This window comes from Delphinus delphis, chromosome 18 (assembly GCF_949987515.2).
Source record: "Delphinus delphis chromosome 18, mDelDel1.2, whole genome shotgun sequence".
Taxonomy (NCBI): domain Eukaryota; kingdom Metazoa; phylum Chordata; class Mammalia; order Artiodactyla; family Delphinidae; genus Delphinus; species Delphinus delphis.
In genome coordinates, this window is record NC_082700.1 from 32,354,335 (window position 1) to 32,375,855 (window position 21,521).

A 21,521-nucleotide genomic window follows, 5' to 3' on the forward strand; every position below is an offset into this window, starting at 1 on the left:
TAATTTAATGGTAGAAGGAAAGAGCAGGAGAAAAGAAAGCTTGATAAAAAATCTTAAAGTTACAATACCACTAATATATAACACTGGAAAGTCTTTTTTCACCTCTTTAGACCCCAACTTCTATAAAGTAGGAAGCCAGAACAAGGTGATTATCAAGGTATCTTGAAGATTTTCTAAAATGTATTCATTTTTCACCCTCATTGCCAAGAAAGAAACTATATTTCTAATTTCAGAGTCTAAAATATGAGATGAACTGAAGTGAATGATTAGAATGAAAAACTGAAGCTACTCTCGCAATATGTTGGAATACACAGCACTAGAATAAATCACAAATATACTCTCTAGTTTTAGGAGTACAGGTTTCATTTTACATTTTGACATTAAAAAGAGAACTTAAAAAAAATCACGTTTATGCTTTTGAAAAAAATTCTTGGACTTCATTTATGGCTAGAATTTCAATATATAGTTTAAAATCAAGATAATTTCCCATAAATATCCTCAGGTTTAAAAAAAATGCAAGATGGACATTAAATGTTTTTGAGCAATGATGATGTGAAAAGCCTTACATTTCCTTTTCTCTGTTTTTGCACAGTATAAAAATCCCCTCCAAAGAGAGCTGACACTGAGAGATAGTACTTACCACAACAGCAAACTGCTCGGGTTCACATAAGTTGTTATAGTCACTCTTGAACTGAGACAGTGAATTTAACTGTTCTTGATCAGGAAGATGCTTCATTAAGTTCTAAAAATTAAAACCAAAAGAAAATATCTTCACTAAATATGCTTCTTAAATTCTAGGAAATTTTTTTTATAAACTATGGGAAGGAAATCATTGAAGAAGTTAATCTTTAGTTTTATTTCTAGGTAACCTCCCTAATACTAAACCTTAAGTTACATTCTCTGCATCTTGAAAGCAACCAATTTTCCTCTTCTCTATCCAGGGTTATTATATATTCAAATCAAGTACTACTGAATATTTATTTGATTAGCTATATATTGGAGAAAGAAGAATTCAACCTATACCAAAGGAACAGCTTTCTCACCTGGATAAATGTGATCAATTACATTTCAGCTTTAGGGAATTAAATGTCATAAATTTCAGGCAAAGCCAAACATATTTTAGCACTTCACTCACAGGGATAAAAGAAATCATCATATTGCTATTAATAGGGAAGGTAAAGAATGGAAAAGAAATCAAGGGAATTGTAATGACAGCATTTGCAAGATTTAACCAATATGATTACAGTTTTAATAATAAAAATGAAGACATCTCTAAAACAAAGTAACTTTTCTGATGTGAAAGAAAATTTGAAAAGGCATTGAAGACACAGGATGATACACCTTGCAGATGAAAGCATATAGAGAGAACTTAAGTGCCATGGCTGTAACAGCCCTTTGCCTATATCATCTGCAGCCCAGAAACCACAGGTTCATTTGGTTGTTCTGGCTCCTTTGTCCACGCACAGCCACAGAAATGGATCACTTCCATTTCAGGACATGTCAACATGTCACAAGCCACACAGAAAACAGAAACACTCCCAATGGAGAAAGACCAAGGGAATACGTATAATTACGCTTCTCTGTTAAACCATCCCTTAGACAAAGTCTATATAGATCCTCTGTATCAAAATATAATCAAAATATAATCGACTATAATAGTATTATAGCGAGTTAGTATACGGATATTAAAATTAAGAAAGAAAAGAGTGGTTGGTGCTCACAATTCCAAATTACACCATCTATAAACTCTGTACAAGCCCAAAGTCAAGTACAAATTATAATTAACCCTACATCATGCTGAATATATTTAAGGAGGAAAAAAAAACCCAAAGGTGTTATTAGTTAAAAAATAATGTTAGAGAATGTTACATATCAAAGAGTTAGATCAAAGAACAAGTTTTTGACTCACTGTGTACCTTTGGACATAAACTTGATTGACTGGCCAAAAACAAACAAAAAAGTGGCAATTTAAGATCATCCCTAAAGAAAGTATTCACCGTTAATACTATCAAACTGAATAAAAACAATAAAGGTATATGATTTTCCCATATAAACAGAAGCTTCCCTTAGTAGAATTGCCTGAGATCAAAACACCTGGTTATTAATATTTTCTTTTAATCATTCTAGTTGACATCTGATCTATTTATTACATTGGGCTTCTGAATTTCTTCAGCATCCTTTCAGATAATCATCATATCCCCTTAAGTATTTTTAGTTAATATATACTTAAGTTTTCATCTTTCATCACAAATTCATTAATTTTTCACTTCATTATTTTTGCTTTCTAAAGTAATGAAACTATTGTGATTTATAAGAGTACAGGCCCGACCTTCCTTTGTCTCTCCCTTTATCATATTTCCCATCCTAAGCTCCTATCGAACTAAATTCTTCAGTTGCCCCCACACACCCAGCTTTTCCCTCACACGATCTCTCTGCTCTTTTCTACATACATGCCATATTCAACCTTTAAGGACACTTACACACAGATACGCACACTTAGCACATTACCTAGTTCTAAAACAACCTCAACACAGCCATGTTTATCCTGTATTATAGTTATATATAAATGCCATCTCCCTTGCCACTCCAGAAAGGTAAAGTCTATGTCCGATTGAGCCTAACACCATGCCCTGCACATGGTGAGCACCATGAAATACGTGCTAAATTAATTAATTAATTAAAGACTGGGTGGGACAAAGGTAAATGGGTAACAATGAGGTGGAAAAATAACATGCAAAGATGACATCAATACTGACATCTTGTTATATATGAATAAATAACTAGATATGCCATAATAAGATCATGACAATGAACAAAGCCTACCAAAATAATGATTATTACAAAGTAATGTTTTTTCCATGCCCTGTTCAAAACAGGCAAGTTCTTCACTTTACAATTAGAAAGTATTTTTAAAATTAAAAACAAGACTTCAAATAGCATAAAATTCTTATTGTTAATGAATATTTGAAGACTTTGCATATGTCCAAACTAAATTTTTAGATTTTAAATTCATAAGATTGGTTTTATATTTAGCAAGTGTGATAACCAGAATAATGCCCCAATCCCACTAAAATGTTCACACCTAATCCCCAGAACCTGTGAAATATTAGGTTACATGACAAAGGGAATTAGGGTTTGGGATGGAATTAAAGTTGCTATCAGCTGACCCTAAACTAGAGAGATTATCCTGGATTAACCAATGTGCCCAATGTAATCACAAAGGTCATTAAAAGTGGAAGAGGGAGAGAATAACAGAGTAAGAGGAAGTTGTGACTATATAAGACAGGAACAGAGAGCTGCAACATTGCTGGCTTGGAAATTAAAGGGAGGCATCGACCAGCCAAGGAATGCGGGCAACCATGAAGTGCTGGAAAAGACAAAGAAATGAACTCTCCTCTGAAGCCTTCGGAAAGGAATGCAAGTCTGCTGACACCTGGACTTTGGCACGGTAAGGCCCACACCAGACTTCTGTTCTACAAAAATGTAATACATTTGTTTTATAGTAAGCCACTAGATTTGTGGTAAATTGTTAAAGCAGTAATAGAAAACTAATATATTAATAAATTATATGGAACTGAATGTTCTTAGGACATGAATTTTAAAATGCAAACTTTTTTCCATCTCAAACAACAAAAGCCACATGATCATCCAAAATATTCATATAATCAACTTAAAAGCTACTCTGTAAATATTTAACAAATACATTGTAAAAATTACATATGCATTAAGTAGAAATATTTTATTGAAGGGACTTGGAAATCTACTCTCAAGAACAAAGCACATTCACGATCAACAGGAATAAAGACAAAATGTAGTAAAGAGAAACTACTAGAGGAAAAAAAAAATGCTTGGAAAAGGTTTGTTGAATTAGGTAGTTTATGAGTCTGGGACTCAGCACAAATCACTGATGGGATTATATATTACCACCACACTTAGAAGATGGGACAGACAAAACCAAGAACTTCCAAGGATACCACTTACTGATGGATTAAAACATCTAGAATATTTTTAATCAGTTGTTAACAATGGATTAAAACATCTAGAATATTTTTAATCAGTTGTTAACAATGGATTAAAACATCTAGAATATTTTTAATCAGTTGTTAAAATAACCAATAAGAATAAAAGACAGCAAACTGAAGATATTATTCTCTCACTGTATGATTTGTGGTCTGCTTCTCCAACTTTAAATTCTGTCAAGACATGCATTACTGTACCTTATGTATAGAATTCAGCAAGTAATTCTGAAACCATACTAGCATTCGTTAAATAATCCTGTGAGTAGAAAATATTTTAAAAATCTTCCAGCCTTCTGAATGATTCAGAATACCATGCAAACAAATTTCTAGAATTCATGGGAACACAAATGACTCAAGTAAGGGTTGTTAATCAAGGTAACTCTAAATAAAGAGAAAACTCCCTCAGTCTTCTATACCAAACAATAATATACCTTTATAAGACATATAAGCCCAAGAAAAATACATTCTATAAGGATTATACAAATAAATTTAAATTAGCATATTACTAGTCTTAACTGTAACATACACGTACATGTAAAAGTAAACAATTTGCCTTTCAAAAACAGTCATTTGAAATAATTGAAATGTAATCATTTGATAGCATTATATTTAGTTTGCAGTTAAGAGAAGATGCAGAGCTTTATCTTCTGGCAATGCAGAAGTTATGCTCAAACTAATTATGCAGCAATGATTTTCCAGTTGAATGATTTAGTTTAAGAATTTTGCTTCACTTACAGATTTCTATTTAATGAGAAGCTTGCAATGAAATATTGGAATTTAAGCTCTCTGCCTGTTTGTTTACCTGAATCATAGACTCTCCCAACTGTGTTTCATCCACTTCCAATATCATCATTTTGATTTCCTCATATGGCACCCGAAAAGAACTCAGGAAGATTGCTAAGAGGAAGAGGAAAAAAAAGGTTAATAATGAAGAAGGTAAGAAAACAATTTGAGATGTAGTTCTATATGTAAAATCAAAAATAATTCATATAGTGAGAGATTTTAATTATTTAATATAATTACTGTGGGGGAAACTTTCATTAGCACATTTTATACCCTTCTCCAGTTTTAGAACTAGTGTTTAAACAACAGTCCTATATTATTATGCTGGTTCTGAGGTTGATTTTTAATGCTTAGTTATTAGCCTAACATAGGAATGGTGCCAATTTTGATGTGATTTTAGAAAACTGAAATATGTTTAGAACACTATAGAGATATCACATTGTAATGAAAAGAACCATAAAACCTCAATATGTACATGTAATATTTATCTACACATGTGTGTTATTAGCCTGCATAATATCTTCTGGCCTTACTAAATAGTTCAGAAAAAAAATTTTTTTAAGAAAACTGCTAAGCAGTGCATTAACACTTTTCCAAGTTATAATAGCACTTCACTGTTCAGAAATATTGTAGACAATATGCCAGAGAAATACCTTTTTTATGTAACTAAAGCTTAAATATGCAATATTAGAACACAAATTTCAATGGAAAACTGTCCAAATGGACTAGATGGGATAATATGTTATTACTGAGAATTTCAACATTATTTCCATTTTTATACCTCATACATCTTATTTTAAAACACAATGATTTCAAAAGTATATAAGAATATTTTCATAGCATTAGATTTAATGCTTTTACTGTTTCCCCCCTTATTTGACTAGTATTATTGTTTCTTCTGTCCAGTGACAGATGTCACTTCTTGAACACACACAGACCTTGCTACCACTACCTACTACTTTGTTTTATATACCAAACATATCATTTCACTTGTAGGTATTTTCATATAAAAACACTATTTTACATAAGACAGAGAAAACATGATCTTTCTTGGAGTAAGGCTGTATTCCTGAGGATACCATGGATCAATTACAGACGAACAACGAGAGCACCATCTGTGTTCTTATTATCAGCTTCATTCACACATTTTGAACTCACACATAAACGTGGGATAATAGTGCTAGAAATTATAAATGTGTATAACCCTCAATATCCCAAGCATAAGATGGAACAAAGGAGCTAAATGATATTGTAAAAGATAGAGATTAATGGAATTATAAAAGGATAACCCCATTATAGACATTAGAAAGCACAAAAATATAATATATATATATATATGATCTCAAAGAGATAATCAATGAATAATTGATAGAGAGGGAATAAAATCTAAATCTGTACATCATGTATAAAACAAGTTGCATATGATTGTAGGATTAAATATAAATATTAACAAATAGGAATACTAAAAGAAATTTAGCATGGCAAATTAGCTCATTTATGGTTAGAGAAGAACTTCTTAATCATAAAAATCAGTGAAAAACATATGAAAAGATTGATATCTGACAAAATAAAAAGAAAACACTAAAACAATTAAAAGCGCTTAAAACAATTAGAAAGCAAGGAAATTGAGGGGATGAACCTGCCTCAAAATTCAGAGGGCTTTCTCCCACTTCATTTAGAAAACAGTGAGGTCCAAATAGGAAAATGAGAAAAATGTATGAAAACGCAAAGGAATAAGAAAAAAGTTACAAAAAATAATAAATAATATGTTAAACATCAGAAGTAAGCAAATTGAGAAGGCAAATTGTTAAGATAGTACCTGTATTGCAAACTTAGAAAGATAGTAAGATTAATCAGAATCCTTAAAATTCCCTTTGAGAGACAGTAAATTCTACTCAAGAAACCTAACCATGGACACAATAACAAAATGTAGAAAAGGTTATAATGTTAAATAGCAAGATTAAAAGGAAAGAATTATACCAAGGCATAATATAGTAATTGAGAGAAAGAAATTATAGTTTTGCATTTCAGGCAGCATGGCAAAGTAGACAGAGAACCTTGAAATATTTTTTAAAATTATTTTTTATCTTAATCTTAAATCTATTTCTGAGCTGTAGTGAAAGAAAGGAAAATAGAAATCCTGGAGAAAATGAAATAATTACTTAAAGAAATGAAAGAAAAGTTTGAAACACTGGACAGGAAAGAAAAGAACATTATGAAAGAGAAACAAAGATTTGAGGGAGAAAAAAACTTTAAAAATATATATATTTAGCTACTGAAATGGAAAACTCACATGGATTAGACATCAGATAAAGAGAAAATTGGTGACATAGGCAGAGAAGCTACCCAAAACACAAAGACAAAGAGATAGAAAAGTACTAGGTTAAGAGACATAGAAGATGAGTAAGGACACCTAAAAATGTCTTCTTGGAGTTCCAAAAGGAACACATGCACATACACAGACGCATGCACGCGCGTGCGTGCGCACACGCACACGCACACACACACCAGGGAAGAAGGATATTTAAAGAGAAAATGTCATTTTCCAGAATTTTAGAGAGAGACAAATCATTAGAACAAGGAGGCTCAACAAGTTCTAAACATAATTTTTTCTTTAAAGCTACATTAGCTTCTTGTAAAACACCAAGCATGGGAGAGTTTGTACAGTGGGAACACTCAAGCTTTCATACTGGAAGAGAAAATTTGTACGAATGCAGAACAGGTATATATACTTAGGGTAGAGGTATACTTAGAGAAAAGCCAAACGTTTTCTGTAAACGGCTACATGGTAAATATTTTAGGTTTTGTGAGCTATACAGTCTGTCACAACTACTCAACTCTGCTATTGCAGCCCCCAAAGCAGCCATAGATAATATGTAAAAGACGGCCCTGGCTAAGTTCCAATAAAACCTGTTTAAAAAAGCAGGCAATGGATGACATTTAGCCTGAGAACTATAGTATGCCACACCCTTAGTATCACCAAAAGTAGGAAACAACCCAGAGGTCGAATGAAATAAAGTATAATATTCAAAGAATGTTATACACACTAAACTGCAATGAAAATGAATACACTACAGCTAAATGCATTAACATGGTATGATTTTATACATGTAATATTCAATATTAGTCAAAACCAACAACTTATTGTTTAGGAACATGTATGTGGTTGGTAAAACTGTAGAGAAAAAAGGAAGGGAATATTTAACTCAAGATTCAGGATAAGGTTACTTCTCATAGGAAGGGGGATAAGATTAGAGAGGGTCATATATAAGTCCCTAAGTATTAGTAATGTTCCATTTCTTTAGGTATGAATGTTTGATTTATATATCATGCATTTCATATATTCTCTTGTATGTATAATACGTCATAACAATATATGTAAAACAAATTTAAATGAATAATATGAAAACAAAATGCATCTGGTGGAAAATGGTGACATAATGTGTGGTAAAGGATTAAGTTTTGGAAAAAGGTGACATACTGTGTGGTAAAGGATTAAGTTTACCCAAGTAAGGTCTGGCTCCTATGAGGTATTCTGTAAGCCTTAATGCCCTGTGTGAAAAAAGTGTCTTTGTTTACTGGGGGCATTCACTGGACCACACCAGACAGTTTATGCTAATAATGTGATTTATGGTGGGGGCTTTGGGTCACACAATATAGCTTGAACTGTGGAGGGGCTGGGAACTAAGGCCATCATATGGGGGTTCAGCTATAATCAAGACCCAGTAAAAACTCTGAACACCAAGGCTAGGGTGAGCATCTCTATTGGCAATAATCTGTGAGAACGGTCACACATCATTGCTGGGAGAAGCTACTACTGTCCATGGCTCCACTGGGAGAGGACAACTACAAACTTTATGCTTACAACTCTCCTGGACTCTGCCCCACATGCCTCTTCCCTTTGCCAATTTTAGTCTGTACCATTTTGCTCTAATGAACTATAACCATGAGTAAAACAGCTTTCAGTCAATTCTGTGAGTCCTTCTAACAAATTATCAAACTTAAGAGTGGTCTTGGGGACCCCCAAATTTGCAACTGGTGTCAGAAGTGAAGGTAGTCTTGGGGACCCCCAACTTTGCAAATAAAACAACTATATGATCTCACTTATACAATTACGTAACTGTATAAACATAAATAACATAATGTACAATTAATAATACATGTTTAACAACATACAATTATACATGAAAGAAAAAATTAAATGTGAATAGAAAAATCTACTTTGCAGACAGACGTAACTTATTCCTTAACTTTCTTCTATATTTGTAATTCATCCACTACTTTCAGGTATTATTCCATAATTAACATATATATTAAACAGATATATTTATAAAGATTGAACTATGTTTTTTTTATAGTTTATGAATAAGTTTTGGGGAAAACATTTGCTATAACTAAGGGCAAATAAACTATAGAAGAGTTGAAAATGGCCTAATGCATAACACAAATCAGAAAATAAGCATAGACCTTTAAAAAAAATTTTAAGTTATTGAGAATAATGAGATACTCATTTAAAGCTTAAAAAATATCCATTAAACTGAATCTTTGTACTAGCATGCATTTTATCCTTCAAAATGTGATTATATTGACCCCAGTGGGAAGCTTTGAATGCAGTGAAGGAGTGTAAAGTGTGCAGATTTTGGAACCAGTCACACATGTTTTTTGCAAGGGAACTTACAAATATTTAAACCTTTACATTAATTCCTAGGTTTCAGGGTTCCTCCCTTTATAGCTCTACTACCCACTCCAAAAAATCTGGTAAAGCATATGAACCTTGTAAAACTCCTGAGCCGTCTCTTGATCCTAGAATGGCTAGAATTCTCTCTTTTAAACTGAGCCCAGAGTCTGCCAAAACCTTTACAAACTCAAAATATAGGGACCCCAACCCACCTTTAAATAAATAGGTAAATAAATCTGTGGATTTTAGATCCTTTCTGCAAAACTCTGTGAAATATTTCAGTTAAGGGAAATCTAAGAGAAAGTATCTTAGATTTCTAAGTGATATGATAGAGTCTTGTCACCATCACAAGACTCTTCTCAGAATTCAGTATCTCAGAAGACTCTGAATTTCCTAGACAAAAACCAGCTGTGAATCAGACTATAATTACAGTAAAGATTATAGGCTGCTAAAGCTTCTTAAAGCTTAAATCATAACACTTGCTACAATCAGAGAGGGTAAGAATAATCTGAGATGGATTACCTCATAATATGATGACCTGGTATGAATTCTGACCTTTTGATCTTATACATTAAAACATGTATAACAATTAAATGAATGAATACATATGCCCTAGCTACAGCAACCCAGACAACAATATCCTTCTTTATGATAATATAATTTTGTTATCTCTAAACAGGAATAAATATGCCCTATACCTACTGGCCATTTTCAAAATCAGCAATCTTTTTCAAGTCACTGAACTGCTACACCCACCAGATACCCTACTTACAATGTCAATACTACTACCTACATGATGAGACTGTAGTAAAGGTTAAAGAGCTAAATACAGAACTAGCACACCAGCTATTACAATTAAATTTGAAATCCCATTTAGCACATGTGTGTAATATGTAAGTAGAACCCTATTCAACAAGTCAAGTATTCAACTTTGAGATGGCTATTTAGGCTATCTTATCATGGCTAACCCATCTAAAAAGAATTATACTCAAAATGATATTTCTTTAGGACACCTACCTAACAAGACAATTTGTAACGCAGGTCATAAACATTTTTCAAGACAAAAATCATCTTTCAAATCACAGAGTATAGAACTTTTTGACATTATCTAAGTTACTAATGCTTTTAACAGAGACAATGTTCCTTTAAGAGGGAAATGCCCTGAAATATCTGTATCACATAACAAACCCCAAAATTTCACTGGTCTAACCTCCCCTGCAAAACATATTTCTAATTCAGACTACATGTCCATCACACACCAGGAAGACAGGCTCTTTTACTTATCATCCTCATATCAGGATGATGAACACCACTCTGGGTGCGGGGCAGAGAGCACTGCTCCCATCAGCTATTAACGCTTCCACACATAAGTTACTTCATCCCCATTGATATTTTCATTGGCCCAAGCAGGTCACATGGTACCACCTAACTTGAAAGGGGCAGGTATGTGCCCAGAAATAGAAAACTGTGTATTGGCCAATAGCACTAATGTCTGCACACTGCCCGTGGGGATTCTGTCAGGCTTACACTGCAGACAAGAGATGGCCCTCTGCCATAATGAGTTGCAAAACAAGAGGGTTCCAAACCTTTCACAAAAGGAATGTCAACTCTGCCTTCTCTGTACACTAACTTAACTCCCTCTTTAATCAATAGCATGGATCTTTATCCTCTCATCAAGAATTGTTTTGTCCCAATACTTGCAAAAAGCTCACTTGAGGAATGTAATAATTGAAAAGCAGACTAAAAGCCATGTTAGCTCTTCATGCCTCTAGACTCTCCAAATTTTATCCCTCTTATAGCATCAGAAAAGTAATATATCCAGATCATACTATCTCAGTTCCAAATAGAACTATCTTTGATGCATTTAAGATGCAGTTAGAAATCAGTCAAAAGCAAAACTATTTGCCCTCTTCTCCCACAATAATTCAGTCAGGAAAACAATTCAATACTAAGAATTTAGCTCCTGTAACAATAATTAAATCTAAAATATTTCCAGTCAGTACTTTTGAGGAAAGGCTTTGAACTGCTCAGATGGGATAACAGAATTCATTTTAATCATCATCCTTATTTCCATTAACATTCCAACCTCCTTTGTGTGTGATCAAGTATCACAAATAATAGAGATTCAGCGGTATAGAAGAAATAATCCACTACCAATATTTTTCAAAATATTATGTCATCACCTAAATTCCATAATTCTTTACTGTTATACTTAAAAGAAAGACTTTAAAGGGTAGGTCTCTTTTCAGTTACGAGAGATATATTTCCCTTTCTTAGTTTTATCTTCTAATATGCATTAATCTTTTGAAGAATGTAACTCATAATTTACCTAAAGGAAAGGAAAATTATCTTTGAATTTATTATAAATAATAATAAAATTAACATAAAATGAAAAGCAAGTCAAAAAGAAAATGAAATAATTTAAACGAACCAGTGTGTTCAGTGGTGTGTTTCACTAATTTAATTGTATTGAAATCTGATACTTACAAAGGTTCTGGGCAACTTTAGAATCTAGAAATTTAAGTTCTTTAATTCTTCTCTTAATAGCTTTCTTCTCTTCAAAATCTTCTTCTCTTCTCTCTGTAAAATCAAGGATAGATCCATGTTAAGGGTGGTAGGCACTCAATTGCCAAAAGACAGGATACGAACTTTGTCATAAAAGAATCTAAAAAAAGATATAAATCATTTAAATCAGTTATAAAAATAATAGAATAATAGATATCCCAAGACGTAAACTATTTCAGATAGGGAGTGGCGGCTCTTTCCCTAGAAAAACTACTAAGAGTAAATATTTAGAGGTCTAAACAGCAAAAACAAAAACAAAGCTGATGTGCACTATGGAAACCAATGCTATCAGGTGAAGAATAAGTACAGTTAGCTCCTTTGAACAATGTACAGTACACAATTATAAAAGTAAATGTATTACACTTAGGATAGGTTAAGGAGTTAGCTCTAAGAGCGCTAAACAAAGACAAACACCTAGCTGTTTTACGTTTGATATACCTTGTTCATTTAAAAAGACAGCTCATGTAAAACTTGAAGAGTAGAATGTTTACAATTTGTTTTCCAAATCTTAGAAAAATATTCAAATTTTGATAATCAACCTACTTTATCTGAGCTTTTAAAACTCAGCAAATGCACTTAACCTCTCTGTCTTTGCTAAAAAATAAGTAAGAGAATAAATACATCATGCTAAACAACAATATATGAACTGTGATTATAGCACAGCACATGAGAGTCAAGGTTAACAGCTGTAACCTATAAAGCGATCCTGTCATCTTTCCTCTCGTCTCTTTTGCATACGTTGACAGCACTTCTGATGAACGTAAGTCATCTTTACAAAATTAGGATCTTGATAACAAAGAACAACGGATCAAATTGTTTAGTTAGATACGTACAAATAAATCACAAATGTTGAGGAAGAATAACTTCGAAAACAATCTTCACATACAAGATAGCACATTATAATTAAATTCTTTGTATATCAGAAAAGCACTATAATTACATGTTTAGGTACACAGTGTGAAATAGGGATCAAATTTTATACTTTTCAAAATGTTTATTAACTAATTATCTCTATCATTTTATGAATAATCAACCATCTTTCTCAACTGATTTTATATTACACTTTTAGTCTATGTGTTTTCCTGGACTTCTAATTCTGCTCCACTGTTCCATGTACTACTCTTGTGCTATTATCATTCTGTCTTAAGCACTATAGGATTTATGATATATCTTACTATATAATTGGCTGTTCAAATTACTTTTCTTCCTTTTCTAAACTTGCTTCACTTTTCTCATTTATTTTTCCACAGGAACCTTAGAGTAATTCCGAAGTTCCAAAAATAAAATCCACTTGAATTGTATTTGAATTGCAAGGCATTTGTAAACAGATTCAGGCAAATTTGATATGTTGACAATTTCTAAACTTCCTAATCATGAACATGACATGTGTCTATAACTTTTTAACTTAACACAGTACTCTGCGTAGGCATCCTGTATATTTATTGTTAGTGTTAGGTATCCTAAGTATGTCTATTACACTCCTATTATACTCCTGGGGGTATTAATTCTACATTTCCCCACTATACTTTGCAACTAGTTACTGCTGGAATACAGAAACTGTTGAATTTTACATATATGTTTTATAATCATTCACTTTACTTATTTATTCTTTCATTCAAGTAAGAAGTATTTATTAAGCACCAACTAAAAAAGACCATGCTAGACAAAATGGAGATGTCTTGACCTCAAAGAATTTAAGGACCAATAGAGAGGACTGCAAAGTAAATGGCAATTACAGTACATAGATATATCTTCAGTGTTTGGGTAAGAACCACAGGATATTAAAGAAAATTAACCTATACTTGCCAGAGACAGTCTTCATGGAATGAATGATATCTAAGCAAAAGCTAGAAAGCGAAAAGAAGTTAGTCAGGTGAGAAAGTTTTAGGGTGCGGGAAGGAAGGACACAGACAGATAACGGAAAGATAGTGTTTCAGGTTCTGCAAGAACTTGAAGGGCACAGAAAGAATTAAGAATAATAAGAGCTGGGGTCTTCCCTGGGGGGCGCAGTGGTTGAGAGTCCACCTGCCGATGCAGGGGACACGGGTTCATGCCCCAGTCTGGGAAGACCCCACATGCCGCGGAGCGGCTGGGCCCATGAGCCATGGCCGCTGAGCCTGCGCGTCCGGAGCCTGTGAACGGGAGAGGCCACAACAGTGAGAGGCCCGCGTACCACAAAAAAAAAAAATAAATAATAATAATAAGAGCTGGACTTCCTTGGCAGCGCAGTGGTTAAGAATCTGCCTACCAATGCAGGGGACACGGCTTTGATCCCTGGTCCAGGAAGATCCCACATGCCACGGAGCAACTAAGTGCATGCGCCACAGCCACTGAGCCTGTGCTCTAGAGACCGCAAGCCACAACTACTGAGCCTGCGTGCCACAACTACTGAAGCCCACGTGCCTATAGCCCATGCTCCACAATAAGAGAAGCCACCGCAATGAGAAGCCCGCACGCCACAACAAAGAGTAGCACCAGTTCACCTCAACTAGAGAAAGCCCGTGCGCGCAACGAAGACCCAAAGCAGCCAAAAATAAATTAATTAATTAATTAATTAAAGAAGAAGAACAAAGAATATTGGGTGTAAATAAATGACACCAGAAATTAATCAGACATCAGATCATGCAAGACCTTTTAAGCCATGATAAGAATTCTGGCTTTTATCCTCCGAGCAACATGGAGCCAGTGAAGGCTTAAGCATGAGAGAGACAACAAAAGAACTGAATTATAGAAAAAAACTCAGCTTACTGAAGGTGTATTGAAAGAGTGGCAAAAATAATTGTAGAAGGGCAAGACAGAAGGGAGTTGTAGTAATCCAAATGAGAAAAAAATGGGACCTCACCCAGACCACCAGGATGGAGAGAATAGATGAGCCCTCAAAGCAGAATCCAGTCCAGACCCATCTCTTGAGTTCCAGCTTGACTATCCAACTGCCTAGTCTCACACCTCTACTTGGATGTCTAATGGGCACCTTCAACTTCACGTGTCCAAAACCCACATTCACACACCTCCATGCTGCTCTTCCTGGAATTTTCCTCATCTTAGAAATGGGAATGCTCTTATTGCAATTGCTCAAGTCACAAAGCTTGAAGTCATCCTCTTTCCATTAACCCAAAACTACATTTAGTCCATCAGTGAACCCCATCAATTCTAACTCTAAAATATTCACTAAAATTTAGTATTAAATTTAATATTCGCTAAAATAAGCAGGGGCTACTATACTCCCCTGCTTGTGGCTACCATCCTTTCTCACCTGGATCACAATTGCTTTCTAACTAGTCTCCCCATTTCCAAGCTTAACCAACTGCAGTCTCTTCATCACAACGCAGCAAAAGACTCCTGTTAAACCTTAACAGAAAAGGTTTACTTCTCTCACTTCCTTATACAGAATAGCACCCCAACCCCCACCCAGTATTTTCTATCAACATCACTCTGCCTTTTTTCTCCTCCAAAGCACTTACTCCTCACATATCATAAATCTGATACTGTCTCTCTTCTCCCATTAGAAAGCAAGTTGCTAGAGGCAGGAACTTTGTTCACCGTTGTATGCTGAGCATCAAGCCTGGAACATAACAGAAGCTCAGTAAATGTCTGTAGGTATGTACGTACCTGCAGACTAAAGGAGAAAGAAGGATTTAAGTAACCAGGCAGATGATGATGGTGCTGTTTATTTAATTCAGCAACAAACGAGGAACAGTTTTGACCTAGTCCAGTTTTAAACATGTGTAGTTTGAGGAGCTCTTTTATCTCCACATAGTCATGTACAAGAGGCAGCTGAATGTACAGAAGAGAAACCTGAAACAGTGATACAGGTATCAGTCCTAATAATTATTCTACTGACTGTCACAGGTTCTCCAGGTATCAGCAAATAATGACACATTTGTCTCCTTATTCCTAGTATTGAAATCTTTTCCTTGTCTTGTTATACTGGTTAAAATTTTCAGATGAAGGCGAGTAAAAATTTTATTAGTGAACTTCCTTTCCTCAACCTGACCAAATGGCAATACTTTACTCGTTAGAAAATGTATACATTTTATTTTCCTATCTTTATCCTCAAGAAAAAGGCTGATTCTAAGTTTTTAAAAATCAGTTTATTTCTCAACAGCAGTAACCTGCCACATTCTGAAACATTTTCTGGTCTACATAAAGAAAAAAGTCAAAGAAACGAATAACCTTAAATTTTAAATAATATTGACTGAACATCTACTAGGCATTGCACTGAACACTTTCTGTTGCACTTGCTTATATAATTCTCATAAGAGTAATACTATTTCTGTGACTACTATCATCATCATCATAATCATGATGAGAAAGATAATGCTTAAGGTAAGTAGCTTTAAAAGCAACAGATCTGATAAAAGAATAAGGGTCACTACACTTTGACTCTAATATTCTTTCCACTAGTTGTCAAATATGTTAGGTGTCACATTAAAAAAAAGAAAAAAGTTTATCTAGCAATCTTGACCACTTTAACCTGCAAATCAGAAACTGAAGCAATTTTAACCATTTCGGCTTTTTTCTAAAAACGACAAATTAGACTCTTATTGAGTTTAATGTATCAGCATACCCATAATGCAATGAAATCATGGCTTTCTCCTCTCTTATCTGCTCCATATAGTCAAAGGATGGCTGCGGAAAGATGGAATGGAAATAGGGTAAAGGGGGGAAGAAGCAGAGTTTTCTAAGACAGAAAAGAAGATTCAAAAAAAAAAAAAAAAAGGTAGAAATATGCTTATGTAGATATGAAACCAGATAATCAGTTTATTATCCAAACAGACTGATTTGGTTAAAATCTTTCATACTGAGAAATAATGAAAAGTACTGCTGGGGGCAAAAACACAGCCAGATAATGGACTGCCTCAAATCAGAGTAAAACCAGTGAAAATGTTTATGCAAATGTCACTGATAAAGCAGAAAATACATGTTGACAACAACAGGGATGCATTAAAGAGGAATAAGAATAAAGGAGGCTGTTTAGCGGGAATGAAATTTTTTCACAAAATCCTGTTTCAGTTTCCCATGCTGACAGTATCTCTGTGGAATACTAGCCAGGAGAGTGCAGGGTCCTGCAGGGAACTCAGGCTTGGAATCTCAATGCCACGTTCTGCCATCCTGGCCCCACAGAGTACCAGACACAGTCCACTGCGGCTTACATCCCTCACCTGGAGACACTGGCCCTCTAAGGACTTGTGAGAATGAAGTGAAATGATCATTACCTTCCTGAAACCATCCCCTACCTCAGCAGTGACAGAGAAAAAAGGGATAAGAAACAGAGTGCCTGACCACAGCTCAGGAGCCCAGAGGCGAGCACATTTTAGATTCATCCCATCCACTGGTGGAGCTCCTATTCTAAACCCAGTACCAACACATTTTCACTAAAAGACTAGCTCTCCTCAAGTATGAGTCATAAAGTCAGATTATTAGTGCCATCTGTACTTGTGATCTAGCTTTTCTGCCATTAGAAGTCCGTGTTTAACCTTACTTCCTAGAGATGTTGAGTAAGGCTACATTCTTCCGAGAGAAGATTAATCCTGTTCAAGAATGGTTCTGATCACTAACACAGCATATGCCGCATTTCATGGGGGTTTTATGTCAGAAAGAAGTCAAAGATGGCAAAACTCTTTGTTGCCGAGAGCTATGAACTGAAAAAGTCTTTTTTAATTACATTTTCTCTTTATTCTTTTCCTATTTTCGAAGTTTCAAAAATAGCAGCAAAATTATATAAAGAATCTCCTTTCAAAATCTTTTCTTTCATACTAAATTTTCCATTAAATATCACAGTTCCATGGTACATGGTTATACATCTTACTCTAGTTCATTTTCCATTATTTTCTAATCAGATTGATTAAAAATGTGACCTTTTTCTAGGAATAGGATTCCACATAAATTTTACAGTACATTATTTAACCACTGCAAACAATTCTAGAATATGCACAATTCTAGAATATGCACAATTCTCACAATTCTAAATGTGTGAGTACCTAGTAGAAGCACAAAATGTAATAAATACTATGTTTCTCTTTCCACATTTGAGTATTTTAAATCAGTAAATGTGAATAATAATTTTTTATTCTATTTTTGTCAGAGCTTCCTGGGTAACTATCTTATGACAACGTTTTTAAAATACTAAGCATTTTAATTTTTTCTGGTTTTCATTTAGTACAAGTGCTATTAAATTTTACATGTTGTATGTTTAAAATAAATTACCTTTTTTTTGTTCATTAGATTATTATAGCACTAGCCTTCAGAGGATAAAAGGAAGTGACTGAATGATTAAATAACCATTCTCTATGACACTGAAAGAAGCCAATAAAAATCATCTCAACTACAGAAATAAAGCGAACATAAATCATATGATTAGGAAATGAAAACTGAGGCCTACCACAACCTTCAAATAGGGTGAAAGGTGGGGGCAGGGAGAGAGCTATAAACTAGAGATTATTTGCACAATTGTGGTTGTTTTTCTTCCTGACTTTTCTAACTACTGAGGTTCTAAGAGGCCAATAAAGAGTATCAAAAATTTATTGGGCCGAAATTTAGAAGCAAACAGCCCTTGAATATGAAGTTTAACTACCTCATCTATCAGTGAGGAAACCTAAGTAGAGAAAATATGAGTTACTTGCACGAAGTCACACAAAGGCCTCAGCTGTCACCAGATCCCAGACAAGAACACTGACCACTGCATCACAGGCCCAGAGCAGCTCTGGGACAGGGAATCTGCAGCAGGAAAACAGTCTGCAACCAAGCTCATAAGAGAAAGTTAACTCCCCAAGCGTTGCTTTTTCAGGTAATGGAATTTTCCCTTGCTGCACATGTTTACTGGGAGAGCAGGTGAGGCAGTGAGTGGACCCGGGGAAGGAAGAGAAATGCTTGGTCTCCTGAACACAATGAGCAGAATTTAAAGTTATGGAAAAAAACTATACTTCCAAAGGGAAAGTTGAGAATTCACCATCACTACTCTCACATGGTGGCTCCCTTTGGACGAGGCTCAGTTATTCAGCTACGTGGGGTAAACGGAATGGAAGTCTTAGGGGTGGTATTGAGAACAGGTGAATGGTTGAGAAAAGAAAGCAGATTTCTGAGAGTTAGTACTGCTGGAGTTGTGATAGGACGATATGGTTTCAAGGAAGGTTTAGGCAGCTCGAAGATAGAAGATGCATACAAAATCCATAGAAAAAAGTGAAAACTTGGAATAAATTAGCATTTTTTAAGTTGGCACTATCCCCTTGGCAAAATATCAAAGTAAACACTTTGGTACTGAAAACTATAATTGTATAAATAGCTTTAGTCATATCTGTCAATGGTTTGATCTGTCAAACCCAGTTTTAATATTTCTAGGCACAAAAATAAATGGCTATGTGCCTAACTGCAAAGAAAATAAATAGGGCAGAAACAGATTTTTTTTTACTCAAATATTAATATATGACTGCCATAACTAATCAGAGCATTTTACTAGCAAAAAGATATCTGTTTGGCAACCCAAGGCTAAGAATTATATAGTATATAAGAAGACTAGTTGAACCACTAAATAAAATCTTATGGAATAGATGATTTCAACATCAGTAACGATCAAAAGCATAGCAAATAAATGCACATTTCTCTATACAATTAGAAGACAAGGGTATAAAACAACTTTTCTTGAAGGACTTTTTCTCTATAACTCAAGTCCTATATGGATAAGGGAGAAGGATTTCACTACTTAACAAGCCTTGAACTAGAGGTGTAGGTAGATTTTTTTTTTAAACGATGTACAAAAGGATTATTAAGGCATTGAGAATACACTTTATAAAAAACTTAAAACATACACTTCAAAGTGATCACATGATTTCTACATACTTAACTAAAAGCACTTTGTTTTCTATGTCTCTTTTTCCTTTATGAAAAAACAAGCTGATCAAAACAAACTGTTATAGAAACTACTTCATCTCTAAGGACCTTTGCAATCACAGAAATAAGCAATATTGCTCATCTCAAAAGTATTACCACTACAAACTAAAAGAACCACTTTCTTCAGGTTCCCTGTGTGAACACCCCTTCATGACCAAAGACTTAAATAGCAAAAAAACAGGAGTTCAAACCAAATAAAATTATCAACACCCTTCAAAATCACATATTCAACAACTTTTTTTAACTCAACAAGCTTTGCTGGGGTGAAAAATAACCCTAGGACAGTTAAGCCTATTTATCATGTATATCTTAGTGTTAATTGTTTTAATTAAATTAGTTACAAATTGAGATGAGTTCTGATTGCATAAACCACAGGTATGAGGGAAGAAAGTAAAAGGAATCACTCAGCTACCAGAGAATGAAGCCCATTCTCACATGATCTTTCTTGGCTCATCACAACTTTTTATAAAAACATCCCTAAATTGTATCCTCAAAATCTCCGCACTATAAGGAATGTTTCTAGAACCTACCCCTATGAATTATTTCTGAATGTTGCTGTTTCCCATTCATAGAATAATATGTGTATTCATAAAAAATAATTTTTCTAACTATTGTTTTTGCCAGTACAAGCTACTCCCATATATCCTCTGATGATATTACAAAGTAGAAATATACCTCTGCTAAAGAAATTACAAAGCAAAGAATAAAAGTTAATGTATGACATGCTAATGCATACACAAGAGAATCAACTGAAGGGGAAAAGAACCTTATTATGAAAAGAATGAGAACTCAGTGTACATTCCTAATTTAAAAGAAGGATTAAGTCCAAATGAGGACACAGGTAATTCAGGATATCTAGCATGCTGTAGAATGGAAAGACTTAATAAGCCAACTTATTAGTATTTGTACACACAGTGCTAAGTAACCTGGGAACAGAAAAAGTAACAATAAATTATATTAACTGACAGATATAAAGTCATGCCATATTAAATAGGGAGAAGGTCGATGCTCTCACTCCCTCTTTCGAGAACACCGGAATCACAACTAACTGCTGAACAATCATCGACAGGAAGACACTGGAACTCATCAAAAAAGACACCCCACATGGAAAGACAAAGGAGAAGCCGCAATGAGATTGTAGGAAGGGCATTTTCAAAATAAAATCAAATCCCATAACTGCTGGGCAGGTGACTCACAAATTGGAGAAAACTTAGACCACAGAAGTCCACCCACTGGAGTGAAGGTTCTGAGCCACACGTCATGCTTCTGAACCTGGGAGTCTGGCAACGGGAGGAGGAATTCCTAGAGAATAAGACTTTGAAGGCTAGTGGGATTTGATTGCAGGATTTCGGCACAACTAGAGGAAACAAAGACTCCGCTCAGGGCACACAAAATGTAGTGAGCGCATCAGGACCCAGAGGAAGGAGCAGTGACTCCATAGGAGACTGCACCAGACCTACCTGCTAGTGTTAGAGGGTCTCCTGCAGAGGCGGGGGTGGATGTGGCTCACCAAAGGACAAGAAAACTGGTAGCAGAAGTTCTGGGAAATACTCCTTGGCGTGAGCCCTCCCAGAGTCCACCATTAGCCA

At 34.7% G+C, this 21,521-nt stretch overlaps 1 protein-coding gene across 4 annotated transcripts in view; it reads right to left on the bottom strand.

Annotated features, from left to right (window-relative positions):
- DIAPH3 (diaphanous related formin 3) overlaps positions 1-21,521 on the bottom strand; it is a 546,819-nt gene that overhangs the window by 280,898 nt on the left and 244,400 nt on the right. For all 4 annotated transcript variants that reach the window (XM_059996017.1, XM_059996016.1, XM_059996015.1 and 1 more), the window contains 3 exons: positions 11,968-12,060; positions 4,822-4,916; positions 641-742 (listed from right to left, as the gene is read on the bottom strand). In XM_059996017.1, the coding sequence (XP_059852000.1) occupies positions 641-742; positions 4,822-4,916; positions 11,968-12,060 (290 nt within the window). The remainder of the gene's footprint in view (positions 1-640; positions 743-4,821; positions 4,917-11,967; positions 12,061-21,521) is intronic.